General features: G+C 34.9%; 1 protein-coding gene and 1 pseudogene across 3 annotated transcripts in view; both read left to right on the forward strand.

Moving 5' to 3' along the window:
• Positions 1 to 7,951, forward strand: part of LOC133635928 (endonuclease/exonuclease/phosphatase family domain-containing protein 1-like) — a 40,856-nt gene extending 32,905 nt beyond the window's left edge. For 2 of the 3 annotated variants that reach the window (XM_062029397.1, XM_062029396.1), the window contains exons 7-8: positions 2,322 to 2,516; positions 5,066 to 7,951. In XM_062029397.1, coding sequence (XP_061885381.1) covers positions 2,322 to 2,516; positions 5,066 to 5,253 — 383 coding nt within the window. In that variant the 3' untranslated portion in view covers positions 5,254 to 7,951. The remainder of the gene's footprint in view (positions 1 to 2,321; positions 2,517 to 5,065) is intronic. The other variant, XM_062029398.1, reaches the window with a different exon arrangement.
• Positions 7,952 to 9,017: 1,066 nt separating this feature from the next.
• Positions 9,018 to 15,757, forward strand: part of LOC133636395 (asparagine synthetase [glutamine-hydrolyzing]-like) — a 256,169-nt pseudogene continuing 249,429 nt past the window's right edge.

The following is a 15,757-nucleotide window of genomic DNA, read 5'->3' on the forward strand; positions in this document are numbered from 1 at the left end:
ACTTCCTAATACATACTTACATCCAAACTTTTACAAACAAACTTACATACTTTTTTACACACATACTGACATCCATACTTTTACACACATACTTACATACTTCCTACATACATACTTACATCCATACTTTTACACACATACTTACATACTTCCTAATACATACTTACATCCAAACTTTTACACACATACTTACATACTTCCTACATACATACTTACATCCATACTTTTACACACATACTTACATACTTCCTACACACATACTTACATACTTCCTACATACATACTTACATCCATACTTTTACACACATACTTACATACTTCCTAATACATACTTACATCCAAACTTTTACAAACATACTTACATACTTTTTTACACACATACTGACATCCATACTTTTACACACATACTTACATACTTCCTACACACATACTTACATCCATACTTTTACACACATACTTACATATGTCCTTACACACATACTTACATCCATACTTCTATACACATACTTACATAGCTTCTTACACACATACTTACAGCCATACTTTTACACACATAGTTACATCCATACTTTTACACACATACTTACATATGTCCTTACACACATACTTACATCCATACTTCTATACACATACTTACATAGCTTCTTACACACATACTTACAGCCATACTTTTACACACATAGTTACATCCATACTTTTACACACATACTTACATACTTCAAACACACATACTTACATCTATACTTTTACACACATACGTATATACTTCCTACACACATACTTACATCCAAACTTTTACAAACATACTTACATACTTTTTTACACACATACTGACATCCATACTTTTACACACATACTTACATCCATACTTTTACACACATACTTACATACTTCCTAATACGTACTTACATCCAAACTTTTACAAACATACTTACATACTTTTTTACACACATACTGACATCCATACTTTTACACACATACTTACATACTTCCTACACACATACTTACATCCATACTTTTACACACATACTTACATATGTCCTTACACACATACTTACATCCATACTTCTATACACATACTTACATAGCTTCTTACACACATACTTACAGCCATACTTTTACACACATACTTACAGCCATACTTTTACACACATAGTTACATCCATACTTTTACACACATACTTACATACTTCAAACACACATACTTACATCTATACTTTTACACACATACGTATATACTTCCTACACACATACTTACATCCAAACTTTTACAAACATACTTACATACTTTTTTACACACATACTGACATCCATACTTTTACACACATACTTACATCCATACTTTTACACACATACTTACATACTTCCTAATACATACTTACATCCAAACTTTTACAAACATACTTACATACTTTTTTACACACATACTGACATCCATACTTTTACACACATACTTACATACTTCCTACACACATACTTACATCCATACTTTTACACACATACTTACATATGTCCTTACACACATACTTACATCCATACTTCTATACACATACTTACATAGCTTCTTACACACATACTTACAGCCATACTTTTACACACATACTTACATCCATACTTTTACACACATACTTACATACTTCAAACACACATACTTACATCTATACTTTTACACACGTACGCATATACTTCCTACACACATACTTACATCCAAACTTTTACAAACATACTTACACACTTTTTTACACACATACTGACACCCATACTTTTACACACATACTTACATCCATACTTTTACACACATACTTACATACTTCCTAATACATACTTACATCCAAACTTTTACAAACATACTTACATACTTTTTTACACACATACTGACATCCATACTTTTACACACATACTTACATCCATACTTTTACACACATACTGACATCCATACTTTTACACACATACTTACATACTTCCTAATACATACTTACATCCAAACTTTTACAAACATACTTACATACTTTTTTACACACATACTGACATCCATACTTTTACACACATACTTACATACTTCCTACACACATACAGGTGAGTTGTGATGGTTGTTGAATGTTGCTGCACAGGTGAGTTGTGATGGTTGTTGAATGTTGCTGCACAGGTGAGTTGTGATGGTTGTTGAATGTTGCTGCACAGGTGAGTTGTGATGGTTGTTGAATGTTGCTGCACAGGTGAGTTGTGATGGTTGTTGAATGTTGCTGCACAGGTGAGTTGTGATGGTTGTTGAATGTTGCTGCACAGGTGAGTTGTGATGGTTGTTGAATGTTGCTGCACAGGTGAGAAGGAGGTTGTGGTGCTGGGAGACTTTGGACGTCCTCCTCAGAGCGCTGAGCTGGACTTCCTGAGAAAAGAGAAGATGTCTGCTCTGCTAGCAGCCAAGTACTTCACCAACATCAGCACCACCTGCCCTCAGGGAACACACTGCCTGGACAACATCTGGCTCAGCCGCTCTCTCAAGAAGATCTACTCTGGTAGGTTCTTTCTCAATGCTAGTAGCTTCTCTCTCCATGGTAGGTTCTCTCCCCATGGTGGGTTCTCTCTCAATAGTAGGTTCTCTCTCCATGGTAGGTTTTCTCTCAATGGTAGGTTCTCTCTCCATTGTAGGTTCTCTCTCCAGGGGAGGTTCTCTCTCGGTGGTAGTAAGGTATCTCTAAATGGTAGTAGGTTCTCCCTCAATGGTAGTAGGTTCTCCCTCAATGGTAGTAGGTTGTCTCTCAATGGAGCTTCTATCTAAATGCTACTAAGTTATTTCTCAATGTTAGTAGGTTCTCTCTCCATGGTAGGTTCTCTCTCATCGTAGCTTCTATCTCAATGGTAGTAAGTTCTTTCTCAATGGTAGTAGGTTCTCGCTCCATGGTAGGTTCTCTCTCCATGGTAGGGTCTCTGTCCATGGTAGGTTTTCTCTCAATGGTAGTAAGGTATCTCTAAATGGTGGTAGGTTTTCCCTCAATGGTAGTAGGTTCTCTCTCCATGGTAGGTTCTCTCTCCATGGTAGCAGGTTCTCTCTCCATGGTAGTTTCTCTCTCCAGAGTAGGTTTTCTCTCAGTGGTAGTAAGGTATCTCTAAATGGTGGTAGGTTCTCCCTCAATGGTAGTAGATTGTCTCTCAATGGAGATTCTATCTAAATGCTACTAAGTTATTTCTCAATGTTAGTAGGTTCTCTCTCCATTGGTAGGTTCTCTCTCAATGGTAGGTTCTCTCTCCATGGTAGTTTCTCTCTCCAGGGTAGATTTTCTCTCAGTGGTAGTAAGGTATCTCTAAATAGTGGTAGGTTCTCCCTCAATGGTAGTAGATTGTCTCTCAATGGAGCTTCTATCTAAATGCTACTAAGTTATTTCTCAATGTTAGTAGGTTCTCTCTCCATTGGTAGGTTCTCTCTCAATGGTAGGTTCTCTCTCCAGGGGAGGTTCTCTCTCGGTGGTAGTAAGGTATCTCTAAATGGTAGTAGGTTCTCCCTCAATGGTAGTAGGTTGTCTCTCAATGGAGCTTCTATCTAAATGCTACTAAGTTATTTGTCAATGTTAGTAGGTTCTCTGTCCATTGGTAGGTTCTCTCTCAATAGTAGGTTCTCTCTCCATTGTAGGTTCTCTCTCCAGGGGAGGTTCTCTCTCGGTGGTAGTAAGGTATCTCTAAATGGTGGTAGGTTCTCCCTCAATGGTAGTAGGTTGTCTCTCAATGGAGCTTCTATCTAAATGCTACTAAGTTATTTCTCAATGTTAGTAGGTTCTCTCTCCATGGTAGGTTCTCTCTCATCGTAGCTTCTATCTCAATGGTAGTAAGTTCTTTCTCAATGGTAGTAGGTTCTCGCTCCATGGTAGGTTCTCTGTCCATGGTAGGTTTTCTCTCAATGGTAGTTTCTCTCTCCAGGGTAGTTTTTCTCTCAGTGGTAGTAAGGTATCTCTAAATGGTGGTAGGTTCTCCCTCAATGGTAGTAGATTGTCTCTCAATGGAGCTTTTATCTAAATGGTAGTAGCTTCTCTCTAAATGGTAGTAGGTTCTCTTTCAATGGTAGGTTCTCTCTCCATGGTAGCAGGTTCTCTCTCCATGGTAGTTTCTCTCTCCAGGGTAGGTTTTCTCTCAGTGGTAGTAAGGTATCTCTAAATGGTGGTAGGTTCTCCCTCAATGGTAGTAGATTGTCTCTCAATGGAGCTTCTCTCTAAATGGTAGTAGGTTCTCTTTCAATGGTCGTAGGTTCTCTTTCAATGGTCGTAGGTTCTTTCTAAAAAGGTAGCAGGTTCTCTCTCCAAAGGTAGGTTCTCTCTCAGTAGTAGCTTCTCTCTAAATGGTAGTAGGTTCTCTCTAAATGGTCGTAGGTTCTCTTTTAATGGTCGTAGGTTCTTTCTAAAAAGGTAGCAGGTTCTCTCTCCAAGGGTAGGTTCTCTCTCAGTAGTAGCTTCTCTCTAAATGGTAGTAGGTTCTCTTTTAATGGTCGTAGGTTATCTCTCAAAGGTAGTAGGTTCTCTCTCAAAGGTAATTTCTCTCTCAGTGGTAGGTTCTCTCTCCATTGTAGGTTTTCTCTCAATGGTAGGTTTTCTCTCAATGGTAGGTTCTCTCTCAGTGGTAGTAGGTTCTCTCTCAAAATAACTTCTATTAATATATAAGTACTAATATAACTTGAATATACAGGTACTGAAATAACTTCTTAAATATACACAAGTACTAAATAACTTCAATATATAAGTACTTAAATAACATCTTCAATACAAAATTACTAAAATAACATATATATTTATTAATATACAGTATAAAAAATAACAACTGTATTTATTTGAAGTATGTTTATTTGTTATAGACAGTGCATATTGATGAACATCAAAAAGTAGACATTGCAATTGCACAACTGGAATTATGTCAACATCATGCAGACTTTTCTTTGGGCTTACTTGCAGAAATGATTTTGTGGGTCAATAAAAGGAAATCATTGATTGTTGGCAACTGAAGTGATTGTTTATCATAATTCATATCATGTACAAGACAATATGACGGTGTGACTAAAGAGTATTTGTTTTGTCTTTGTCAGGACATTGCACGGTCGTACGAGAAGGTTTGACCAACCCTTGGATTCCTGACAATTGGTCATGGGGGGGCGTGGCCTCAGATCACTGCCCCGTGGTGGCCGACTTTTCTGCTGACGCCAAACGCAAACGCGGAGGCGGGCCTGGAATCAGCGCGTTGGAGCCGGCTGACCAGCCCAAACATGAGCGATGACCTCACTTCAACAACAATGGTGACCACGTCTTGTGTATCGCCTTGGACTTTCCTTTATCAATGATGTCATCATCTACAAAATACACACACATGTGTGGATGTAATCGTGTACCTGTATTTTGTACATGATGATGTCATCACCTACAAAATATACATTACATGATGATGTCATCACCTACAAAATATACATTACATGATGATGTCATCACATACACAATATACATACATGATGATGTCATCACCTACAAAATATACATTACATGATGATGTCATCACCTACAAAATATACATTACATGATGATGTCATCACATACACAATATACATACAGGATGATGTCATCACCTACAAAATATACATTACATGATGATGTCATCACATACACAATATACATACATGATGATGTCATCACCTACAAAATATACATTACATGATGATGTCATCACATACACAATATACATACATGATGATGTCATCACCTACAAAATATACATTACATGATGATGTCATCACATACACAATATACATACATGATGATGTCATCACCTACAAAATATACATTACATGATGATGTCATCACATACACAATATACATACATGATGATGTCATCACCTACAAAATATACATTACATGATGATGTCATCACCTACAAAATATACATTACATGATGATGTCATCACATACACAATATACATACATGATGATGTCATCACCTACAAAATATACATTACATGATGATGTCATCACATACACAATATACATACATGATGATGTCATCACCTACAAAATATACATTACATGATATCATCACCTACACAATATACACTACATGATGACATCATGTTCATGTACTCTGTACATGTCACGTACAAAATACACATGTATGTGATGATGTCATCGTGTACATGTATTTTGCACATATCACCTACAAAATACACATTACATGATGATGTCATCACAAGCACATGATGATGTCATTATGTACATGTATTTTGTAGATTAACATGTCATCACCTATAAAGTACACATTACATGATGATGTCATGCACATGTTTTTTGTACATTATATTGTCACCATCTATAAGATACACATTACATGATGATGTCATCACAAGCACATGACGATGTCATTATGTACATGTATTTTGTAGAGTGACATGTCATCACCTATAAAGTACACATTACATGATGATGTCATGTACATGTTTTTTGTACATTAAATTGTCACCATCTATAAGATACACATTACATGATGATGTCATCACAAGCACATGACGATGTCATTATGTACATGTATTTTGTAGATTGACATGTCATCACCTATAAAGTACACATTACATTATGTGTGTGTGTGTGTACATGTTTTTTGTACATTAAATTGTCATCTATAAAATACACATTACATGATGATGTCATCACAAGCACATGACGATGTCATTATGTACATGTATTTTGTAGATTGACATGTCATCACCTATAAAGTACACATTACATGATGATGTCATGTACATGTTTTTTGTACATTAAATTGTCATCTATAAAATAGACGTTACATGATGTCGTCATCACAAGCACATGATGATGTCATTATGTACATGTATTTTGTAGATTAACAAGTCATCACCTATAAAGTACACATTACATGATGATGTCATGCACATGTATTTTGTACATTAAATTGTCATCTATAAAAATACACATTACATGATGATGTCATCACATGCAAAATACTCAAGCACAGGATGACGTCATCACTTACAAAATACACAAGTACATGATGACTTCAAAAAAATACGCATGTATGTCGTCGTGTACATGTGTATTTTGTAGGTGATGACATCATGTACATGTATTTTGTACATTAAATTGTCATCTATAAAAAATACACATTACATGATGATGTCATCGCATGCAAAATACTCAAGCACAGGATGACGTCATCACTTACAAAATACACAAGTACATGATGACTTCAACAAAATATGCATGTATGTCGTTGTGTACATGTGTATTTTGTAGTTGATGACATCATCATGTACTGTGTATTTTGTAGGTGATGACATCATCATGGATTGTGTATTTTGTAGGTGATGACATCATCATGGATTGTGTATATTGTAAGCAAAGAAATCATGTAATATGTATTTTGTAGGTGATGACATCATCATGTACTGTGTATTTTGTAGGTGATGAAATCATGTAATGTGTATTTTGTAGGTGATGTCATCAGCATGCACCGTATTTTGTAAGTGGTGAAATCATGTAATATGTATTTTGTAGGTGATGACATCATCATGTAATGTGTATTTTGTAGGCGATGACATGATAATGTACAAAATACACAAGTACATGATGACAACATTATGTTACATAAATACACAAGTAAATGATGACATCACGTACAAAATACATGTACATGATGACATCATTACGTGCATGTGCATTTTGTAGGGGATGACGTCATGGAGTATTTTGCCCCCTGCTGGCCTGCGTTCACAGGTAGATGTTTCCACCACCTTTGATGTTTTACTACCATTTCTCTGACTTGGTGGAATATTTCCATCTTTATGTGAAATGATTGGAATGACAGTCTGATGTTATTTTTCAAGACTAGTAGCAAATAAAAGTGTTTGTATTCAAGGCGCCACCTTGTGGTGGGACTATTTAATCACATTAGATTCACTTTGGCAATAAAAGTCACTCATGGAACATTTTTTATTCTTTTCTTAATTGTTTACACCATTTTCTCATCTAGAGGAAGCTAATAACTATTTTCTACTTCACTAAACACCAGATGGAATTCTTGTGTCAACAGAGTACTTGTTTGATGAAGTACTGTGTGTTTTACACTATACAAGTACTTGTTTGATGAAGTACTGTGTGTTTTAGACTATACAAGTACTTGTTTGATGAAGTACTTCGTTTTTTAGACTATACAAGTACTTGTTTGATGTAGTACTATGTTTTATCCTGATTGTACTTGTTTGATGAAGTACTGGGTTTTATTTTAATAGTATATATTTGCTGAATTACTGTGTGTTTTAGCATAGTAGTACTTGATGAAGTACTTTGTGTTATAGTTTAGTAGTACTTGTTTAATGAAGTACTGTGTGTTTTAGTTTAGTAGTACTTGTTTGATGATGTACTGTGTGTTTTAGTTTAGTAGTACTTGTTTGATGATGTACTGTGTGTTTTAGACTAGTAGTACTTGTTCGAGGTACTGTGTGTTTTAGACTAGTAGTACTTGTTTGATGAAGTACTATGTTTTATCCTGATTGTACTTGTTTGATAAAGTACTGTGTGTTTTAACTTAGAAGTACTTTTTTAATGAAGTACTGTGTGTTTGAACTTAGAAGTACTTTTTTTAATGAAGTACTGTGTGTTTTAGACTAAAAGTTTAAAAATTGATCATAAAGACAATTATTGTAGTAATTTGTCTTACTTTCTTTAACAGGTCTTGTTTGTACGAGAATTGTTTATTCTTTTTATTTATTTATTATATGCATTGTTAATCGGGATGTAAAACATTGGAGGTAAATATCGTAATGTTGTGGAAGTGTATTGTCATCCTATAATAAGTATGATCATTGTACAATAATAACAAAAAAGTAGAGCCTCCAGTCCAGCAGGTGGCGCCACTGCCTACCAACATGATTCATCACCAGAGGAAGACTCAGTAGCTTGTAGTTATTAAATAAAAAAAAGTAGAGCCTCCAGTCCAGCAGGTGGCGCCACTGCGCACCAACATGTTGATTCATCACCAGAGGAAGACACAGTAGCTTGTAGTTATTAGCTAGCAGCGAAGCAGTCAACATTTGACAGAAAAGTCGATTAAAACAAGAAAAATGACTTTGTCGCCAGCAGTCACTCAATTATGTGACAATTCTAAGGACGTCTTCCTGGATGTGTGCAAGTTGTTACTTACATACGCCGACAATATCTTAAGGTAAGTTAAGACGACTTCTTTCTGACAAACTAACAAAATATACATATCTATATTGTTTAATAATACTAGCATATACGGCATCGCACAGGTTTATAAATACTGATATTGTTTATTAATACTAGCATGTACGGCATCGCACGGGTTTATAAATACTGATATTGTTTATTAATACTAGCATGTACGGCATCGCAGTGAAGTGAAGTGAATTACATTTATATAGCGCTTTTTCTCAAGTGACTCAAAGCGCTTTACATAGTGAAACCCAATATCTAAGTTACATTCAAACCAGTGTGGGTGGCACTGGGAGCAGGTGGGTAAAGTGTCTTGCCCAAGGACACAACGGCAGTGACTAGGATGGCGGAAGCGGGGATCGAACCTGCAACCCTCAAGTTGCTGGCACGGCCGCTCTACCAACCGAGCTATACCAGGCACAGGTTTATAAATACTGATATTGTTTATTAATACTAGCATGTATGGCATCGCACGGGTTTATAAATACTGATATTGTTTATTAATACTAGCATGTACGGCATCGCACAGGTTTATAAAAACTGATATTGTTTATTAATACTAGCATGTACGACATCGCACAGGTTTATAAATATCTATATTGTTTATTATTACTAGCATGTACGGCATCGCACTGGTTTATAAATACTGATATTGTTTATTAATACTAGCATGTACGGCATCACACAGGTTTATAAATACTGATATTGTTTATTAATACTAGCATGTACGGCATCGCACAGGTTTATAAATACTGATATTGTTTATTAATACTAGCATGTACGGCATCGCACAGGTTTATAAATATCTATATTGTTTATTAATACTAGCATGTACGGCATCGCACAAGTTTATAAATACTGACGTTGTTTATTAATACTAGCATGTACGGCATCGCACAGGTTTATAAAGATCTATATTGTTTATTAATACTAGCATGTACGGCATCGCACAGGTTTATAAATACTGATTATTGTTTATTAATACTAGCATGTACGGTATCGCACAGGTTTATAAATACTGATTATTGTTTATTAATACTAGCATGTACGGCATCGCACAGGTTTATAAATACTGATTATTGTTTATTAATACTAGCATGTACGGCATCGCACAGGTTTATAAATATCTATATTGTTTATTAATACTAGCATGTACGGCATCGCACAGGTTTATAAATACTGATTATTTTTTATTAATACTAGCATGTACGGCATCGCACAGGTTTATAAATATCTATATTGTTTATTAATACTAGCATGTACGGCATCGCACAAGTTTATAAATACTGACGTTGTTTATTAATACTAGCATGTACGGCATCGCGCAGGTTTATAAAGATCTATATTGTTTATTAATACTAGCATGTACGGCATCGCACAGGTTTATAAATACTGATTATTGTTTATTAATACTAGCATGTACGGCATCGCACAGGTTTATAAATACTGATTATTGTTTATTAATACTAGCATGTACGGCATCGCACAGGTTTATAAATATCTATATTGTTTATTAATACTAGCATGTACGGCATCGCACAGGTTTATAAATACTGATATTGTTTATTAATACTAGCATGTACGGCATCGCACAGGTTTATAAATACTGATATTGTTTATTAATACTAGCATATACGGTATCGCACAGGTTTATAAATACTGATATTGTTTATTAATACTAGCATGTACGGCATCGCACAGGTTTATAAATACTGATATTGTTTATTAATACTAGCATGTACGGCATCGCACAGGTTTATAAATACTGATATTGTTTATTAATACTAGCATGTACGGCATCGCACAGGTTTATAAATACTGATTATTGTTTATTAATACTAGCATGTACGGCATCGCACAGGTTTATAAATATCTATATTGTTTATTAATACTAGCATGTACGGCATCGCACAGGTTTATAAATACTGATATTGTTTATTAATACTAGCATGTACGGCATCGCACAGGTTTATAAATACTGATATTGTTTATTAATACTAGCATGTACGGTATCGCACAGGTTTATAAATACTGATATTGTTTATTAATACTAGCATGTACGGCATCGCACAGGTTTATAAATACTGATATTGTTTATTAATACTAGCATGTACGGCATCGCACAGGTTTATAAATACTGATATTGTTTATTAATACTAGCATGTACGGCAACGCACAGGTTTATAAATATTAAAATTGTTTATTAATACTAGCATGTACGGCATCGCACAGATTTACTATGAATTGATTAACGTGGACCCCGACTTAAACAAGTTGAAAAACGTATTGGTGTGTTACCATTTAGTGGTCAATTGTACGGAATATGTACTGTACTGTGCAATCTACTAATAAAAGTCTCAATCAATCAACAGGAAGGAGGGAGCATACACACCTGGCACGCTGTCCTTCATTGGGCAGAGAACAGATGCTGTATGGCCAGGTCGGGGAACTTCATTTAGCAGGTAAATCTACTCCTAAAATGTTGGTTGGTGTACTTTTATTTTTAAACTTCTTGAATTGTTTAAATATGAGCAGAAAATGTTTCATCTTGTTAATTTAACCTAAAGTGCTGGTGGCATTTCATTCAAATAAGATGTGCATGCATTGGCCATTAATTGTTGTTTACTTGCTTGTTTGTATCCATCATTCATTCATACATAATTCCCTTACAAGAAATAACAGGAATATAGGACACTTCACCTGCAGTATCAACTACCGTATTTTCCGGACTATAAGGCGCACTTAAAAAGATTTTTTTCCCCTCAAAGTGCGCCTTATAACCCGGTGCACCTAATGTACGGAGTCATTTTGGTTTTGCATACCGACCTTGTAAATAATTCAATGTATGTACTCTGATGATTAACTTGTGTGATGACTGCATTATGCTGATAGTATATATATGACTGTATTATGCTGATAGTATATATATGACTGTATTATGCTGATAGTATATATATGACTGTATTATGCTGATAGTATATATATGACTGTATTATGCTGATAGTATATATATTTGACTGTATTATACTGATAGTATATATATGACTGTATTATGCTGATAGTATATATATGACTGTATTATGCTGATAGTATATATATGACTGTATTATGCTGATAGTATATATATTTGACTGTATTATACTGATAGTATATATATGACTGTATTATGCTGATAGTATATATATGACTGTATTATGCTGATAGTATATATTTGACTGTATTATGCTGATAGTATATATATGACTGTATTATGCTGATAGTGTATATTTGACTGTATTATGCTGATAGTATATATATGACTGTATTATGCTGATAGTATATATATGACTGTATTATGCTGATAGTGTATATTTGACTGTATTATGCTGATAGTATTATGCTGATAGTATATATTTGACTGTATTATGCTGATAGTATATATGACTGTATTATGCTGATAGTATATATTTGACTGTATTATGCTGATAGTATATATATGACTGTATTATGCTGATAGTATATATTTGACTGTATTATGCTGATAGTATATATATATGACTGTATTATGCTGATAGTATATATTTGACTGTATTAAGGTGAGAGTATATATGACTGTATTATGCTGATAGTAAATATGACTGTACTATGCTTATAGTATATATATGACTGTATTATGCTGATAGTATATATTTGTCTGTATTATGCTGATAGTATATATATGACTGTATTATGCTGATTGTATATATTTGACTGTATTATGCTGATAGTATATATATGACTGTATTATGCTGATAGTATATATTTGACTGTATTATGCTGATAGTATATATATGACTGTACTATGCTTATAGTATATATATGACTGTATTATGCTGATAGTATATATATGACTGTATTATGCTGATTGTATATATTTGACTGTATTATGCTGATAGTATATATATGACTGTATTATGCTGATAGTATATATGACTGTATTATGCTGATAGTATATATATGACTGTATTATGCTGATAGTATATATATGACTGTATTATGCTGATAGTATATATTTGTCTATATTATGCTGATAGTATATATATGACTGTATTATGCTGATTGTATATATTTGACTGTATTATGCTGATAGTATATATATGACTGTATTATGCTGATAGTATATATTTGACTGTATTATGCTGATAGTATATATATGACTGTATTATGCTGATAGTATATATATGACTGTATTATGCTGACAGTATATATTTGACTGTATTATGCTGATAGTATATATTTGACTGTATTATGATGATATTATATATTTGTACCATGAATTGATTAACGTGGACCCCGACTTAAACAAGTTGAAAAACTTATTGGGGTGTTACCATTTAGTGGTCAATTGTACGGAATATGTACTGTACTGTGCAATCTACTAATAAAAGTTTCAACCAATCAATCAAAAAGTTTATAAATATTGATATTGTTTATTAATACTAGCATGTACGGCATTATTTTAAAGTGGGTCTTTAAGATGGGTGTTACATGGTGAAAAAAGTTTGACAAGCACTGCTCTAGAGATAACCTCTCTGTGTTTAGTGGCATGTTCATCCACTGAATGGCAACACAAACATGTTGAAGGTGTATTTGTCAATCAAATCAATAATCAGCTGACACATGCAAATGTCTTTTGTTTTCCAGAAAAGCAGCCAAACACCAGGTACGTCCAACAAATGAAGAAAATGCTAAATATTCTTCTATACACCGAGATTTATTTGTTTTCATTCATATTTAATCACTTTAGTTTGTTCAACTATTTTGTTTTCTATTCATTTGTTTTCATTTATCTTCTTAGTAATGTATTTATTGTAATAATTGTTTAACCTGATTACATCTGCTGTGTTTTTTACTCCATTTGATTCATTATCTTGAATCCTCTCATTGATGGTGATCGACTTCTTTTGATTCCTAATTATTGACCGTAAGGATTTCTGACTGATGAGAGCAAATTGTTTCTTCCTAGTTGTTGCCAGTCCAGGAGGTCCTAACGCCGTTCGAAGCAGCAACTTTGTCCTGGTTGGATCTCACCAGCTCACACTTTCGTCCATCGGGAAGAGCAAGTTTCCCTTAGAGAAGGTAATGCAGCCTTTCTTCTTCCATATTTGTCCCGCTCTCAAGTATCTTTGACACAATAGCTCCCAAGAACACTCTCGATGTTGTCACTAGCTCATGCTTCCTTCTAAATCCTTTTAACACTTGAATAAATATTACAAGTCCAATTCCCTTACTATATTTGTCAATGAATTCTTAGAAAACAAGCAAAATACCACAAGCTTTAGCATAAAAATTGTTACGAAAGTCTGACGTGACGTTTTTGTCACAATATGCTAATAATAAACTCGATAAATGTCAGCGTTTCTATGATTTTATATCAATTTAGGTTACATGTACATTGTTTCAAAAAGCACATTTACCATTTATACGCATCTTTCACATTATGAGTAACATTTGTTTTCTATGTGATGTACAAACCCCAAAAGCAGTGAAGTTGTCACATTGTGTAAATGGTAAATAAAAACAGAATACAACGATTTGCAAATCCTTTTCAACTTATATTCAATGGAATAGACTGCAAAGACAAGATATTTCATGTACACACTGGTAAACTTTGTTATTTTTTGCAAATTATAGCTCATTTGGAATTTGATGCCTGCAAGATGTTTCAAAAAAGTTGGCACAGGTGGCAAAAAAGACTGAGAAAGTTGAGGAATGCTCATCAAACACTTATTTGGAACATCCCACAGGTGAACAGGCTAATTGGGAACAGGTGGGTGCCATGATTGGGTATAAAAGCAGCTTCCATGAAATGCTCAGTCATTCACAAACAAGGACGGGGCGAGGGTCACCACTTTGTCAACAAATGCCTGAGCAAATTGTTGAACAGTTTAAGAACAACATTTCTCAACAAGCTATTGCAAGGAATTTAGGGATTTTACCATCAAATTGTTCAGAGAATCTGGAGAAATCACTGCACGTAAGCGGCAATGCCCGTGACCTTCAATCACACAGGTGGTACTGCATCAAAAAGCGACATCAGTGTGTAAAGGATATCACCACATGGGCTCAGGACCACTTTAGAAAACCACTGTCAGTAACTACAGTTGGTCGCCACATCTGTAAGTGCAAGTTAAAACTCTCCTATGCAAAGCCAAAGCCATTTATCAACAACACCCAGAAACGCTTCGCTGGGCCCGAGCTCATCTAAGATGGACTGATGCAAAGTGGAAAAGTGTTCTGTGGTCTGACGAGTCCACATTTCAAATTGTTTTTGGAAACTGTGGATGTCGTGTCCTCCGGACCAAAGAGGAAAAGAACCATCCGGATTGTTCTAGGCGCAAAGTGTAAAAGGCAGCATTTGTGATGGTATGGGGGTGTATTAGTGCCCAAGACATGGGTAACTTACACATCTGTGAAGCTATACCGCCCCACCATGTGGGGCGGTATAGCTCGGTTGGTAGAGCGGCCGTACCAGCAACTCGAGGGTTGCAGGTTCGATCCCCGCTTCCGCCATCCTACTCACTGTCGTT

Source organism: Entelurus aequoreus, linkage group LG20, assembly GCF_033978785.1.
Source record: "Entelurus aequoreus isolate RoL-2023_Sb linkage group LG20, RoL_Eaeq_v1.1, whole genome shotgun sequence".
In the NCBI taxonomy this organism is placed as follows: Eukaryota; Metazoa; Chordata; class Actinopteri; order Syngnathiformes; family Syngnathidae; genus Entelurus; species Entelurus aequoreus.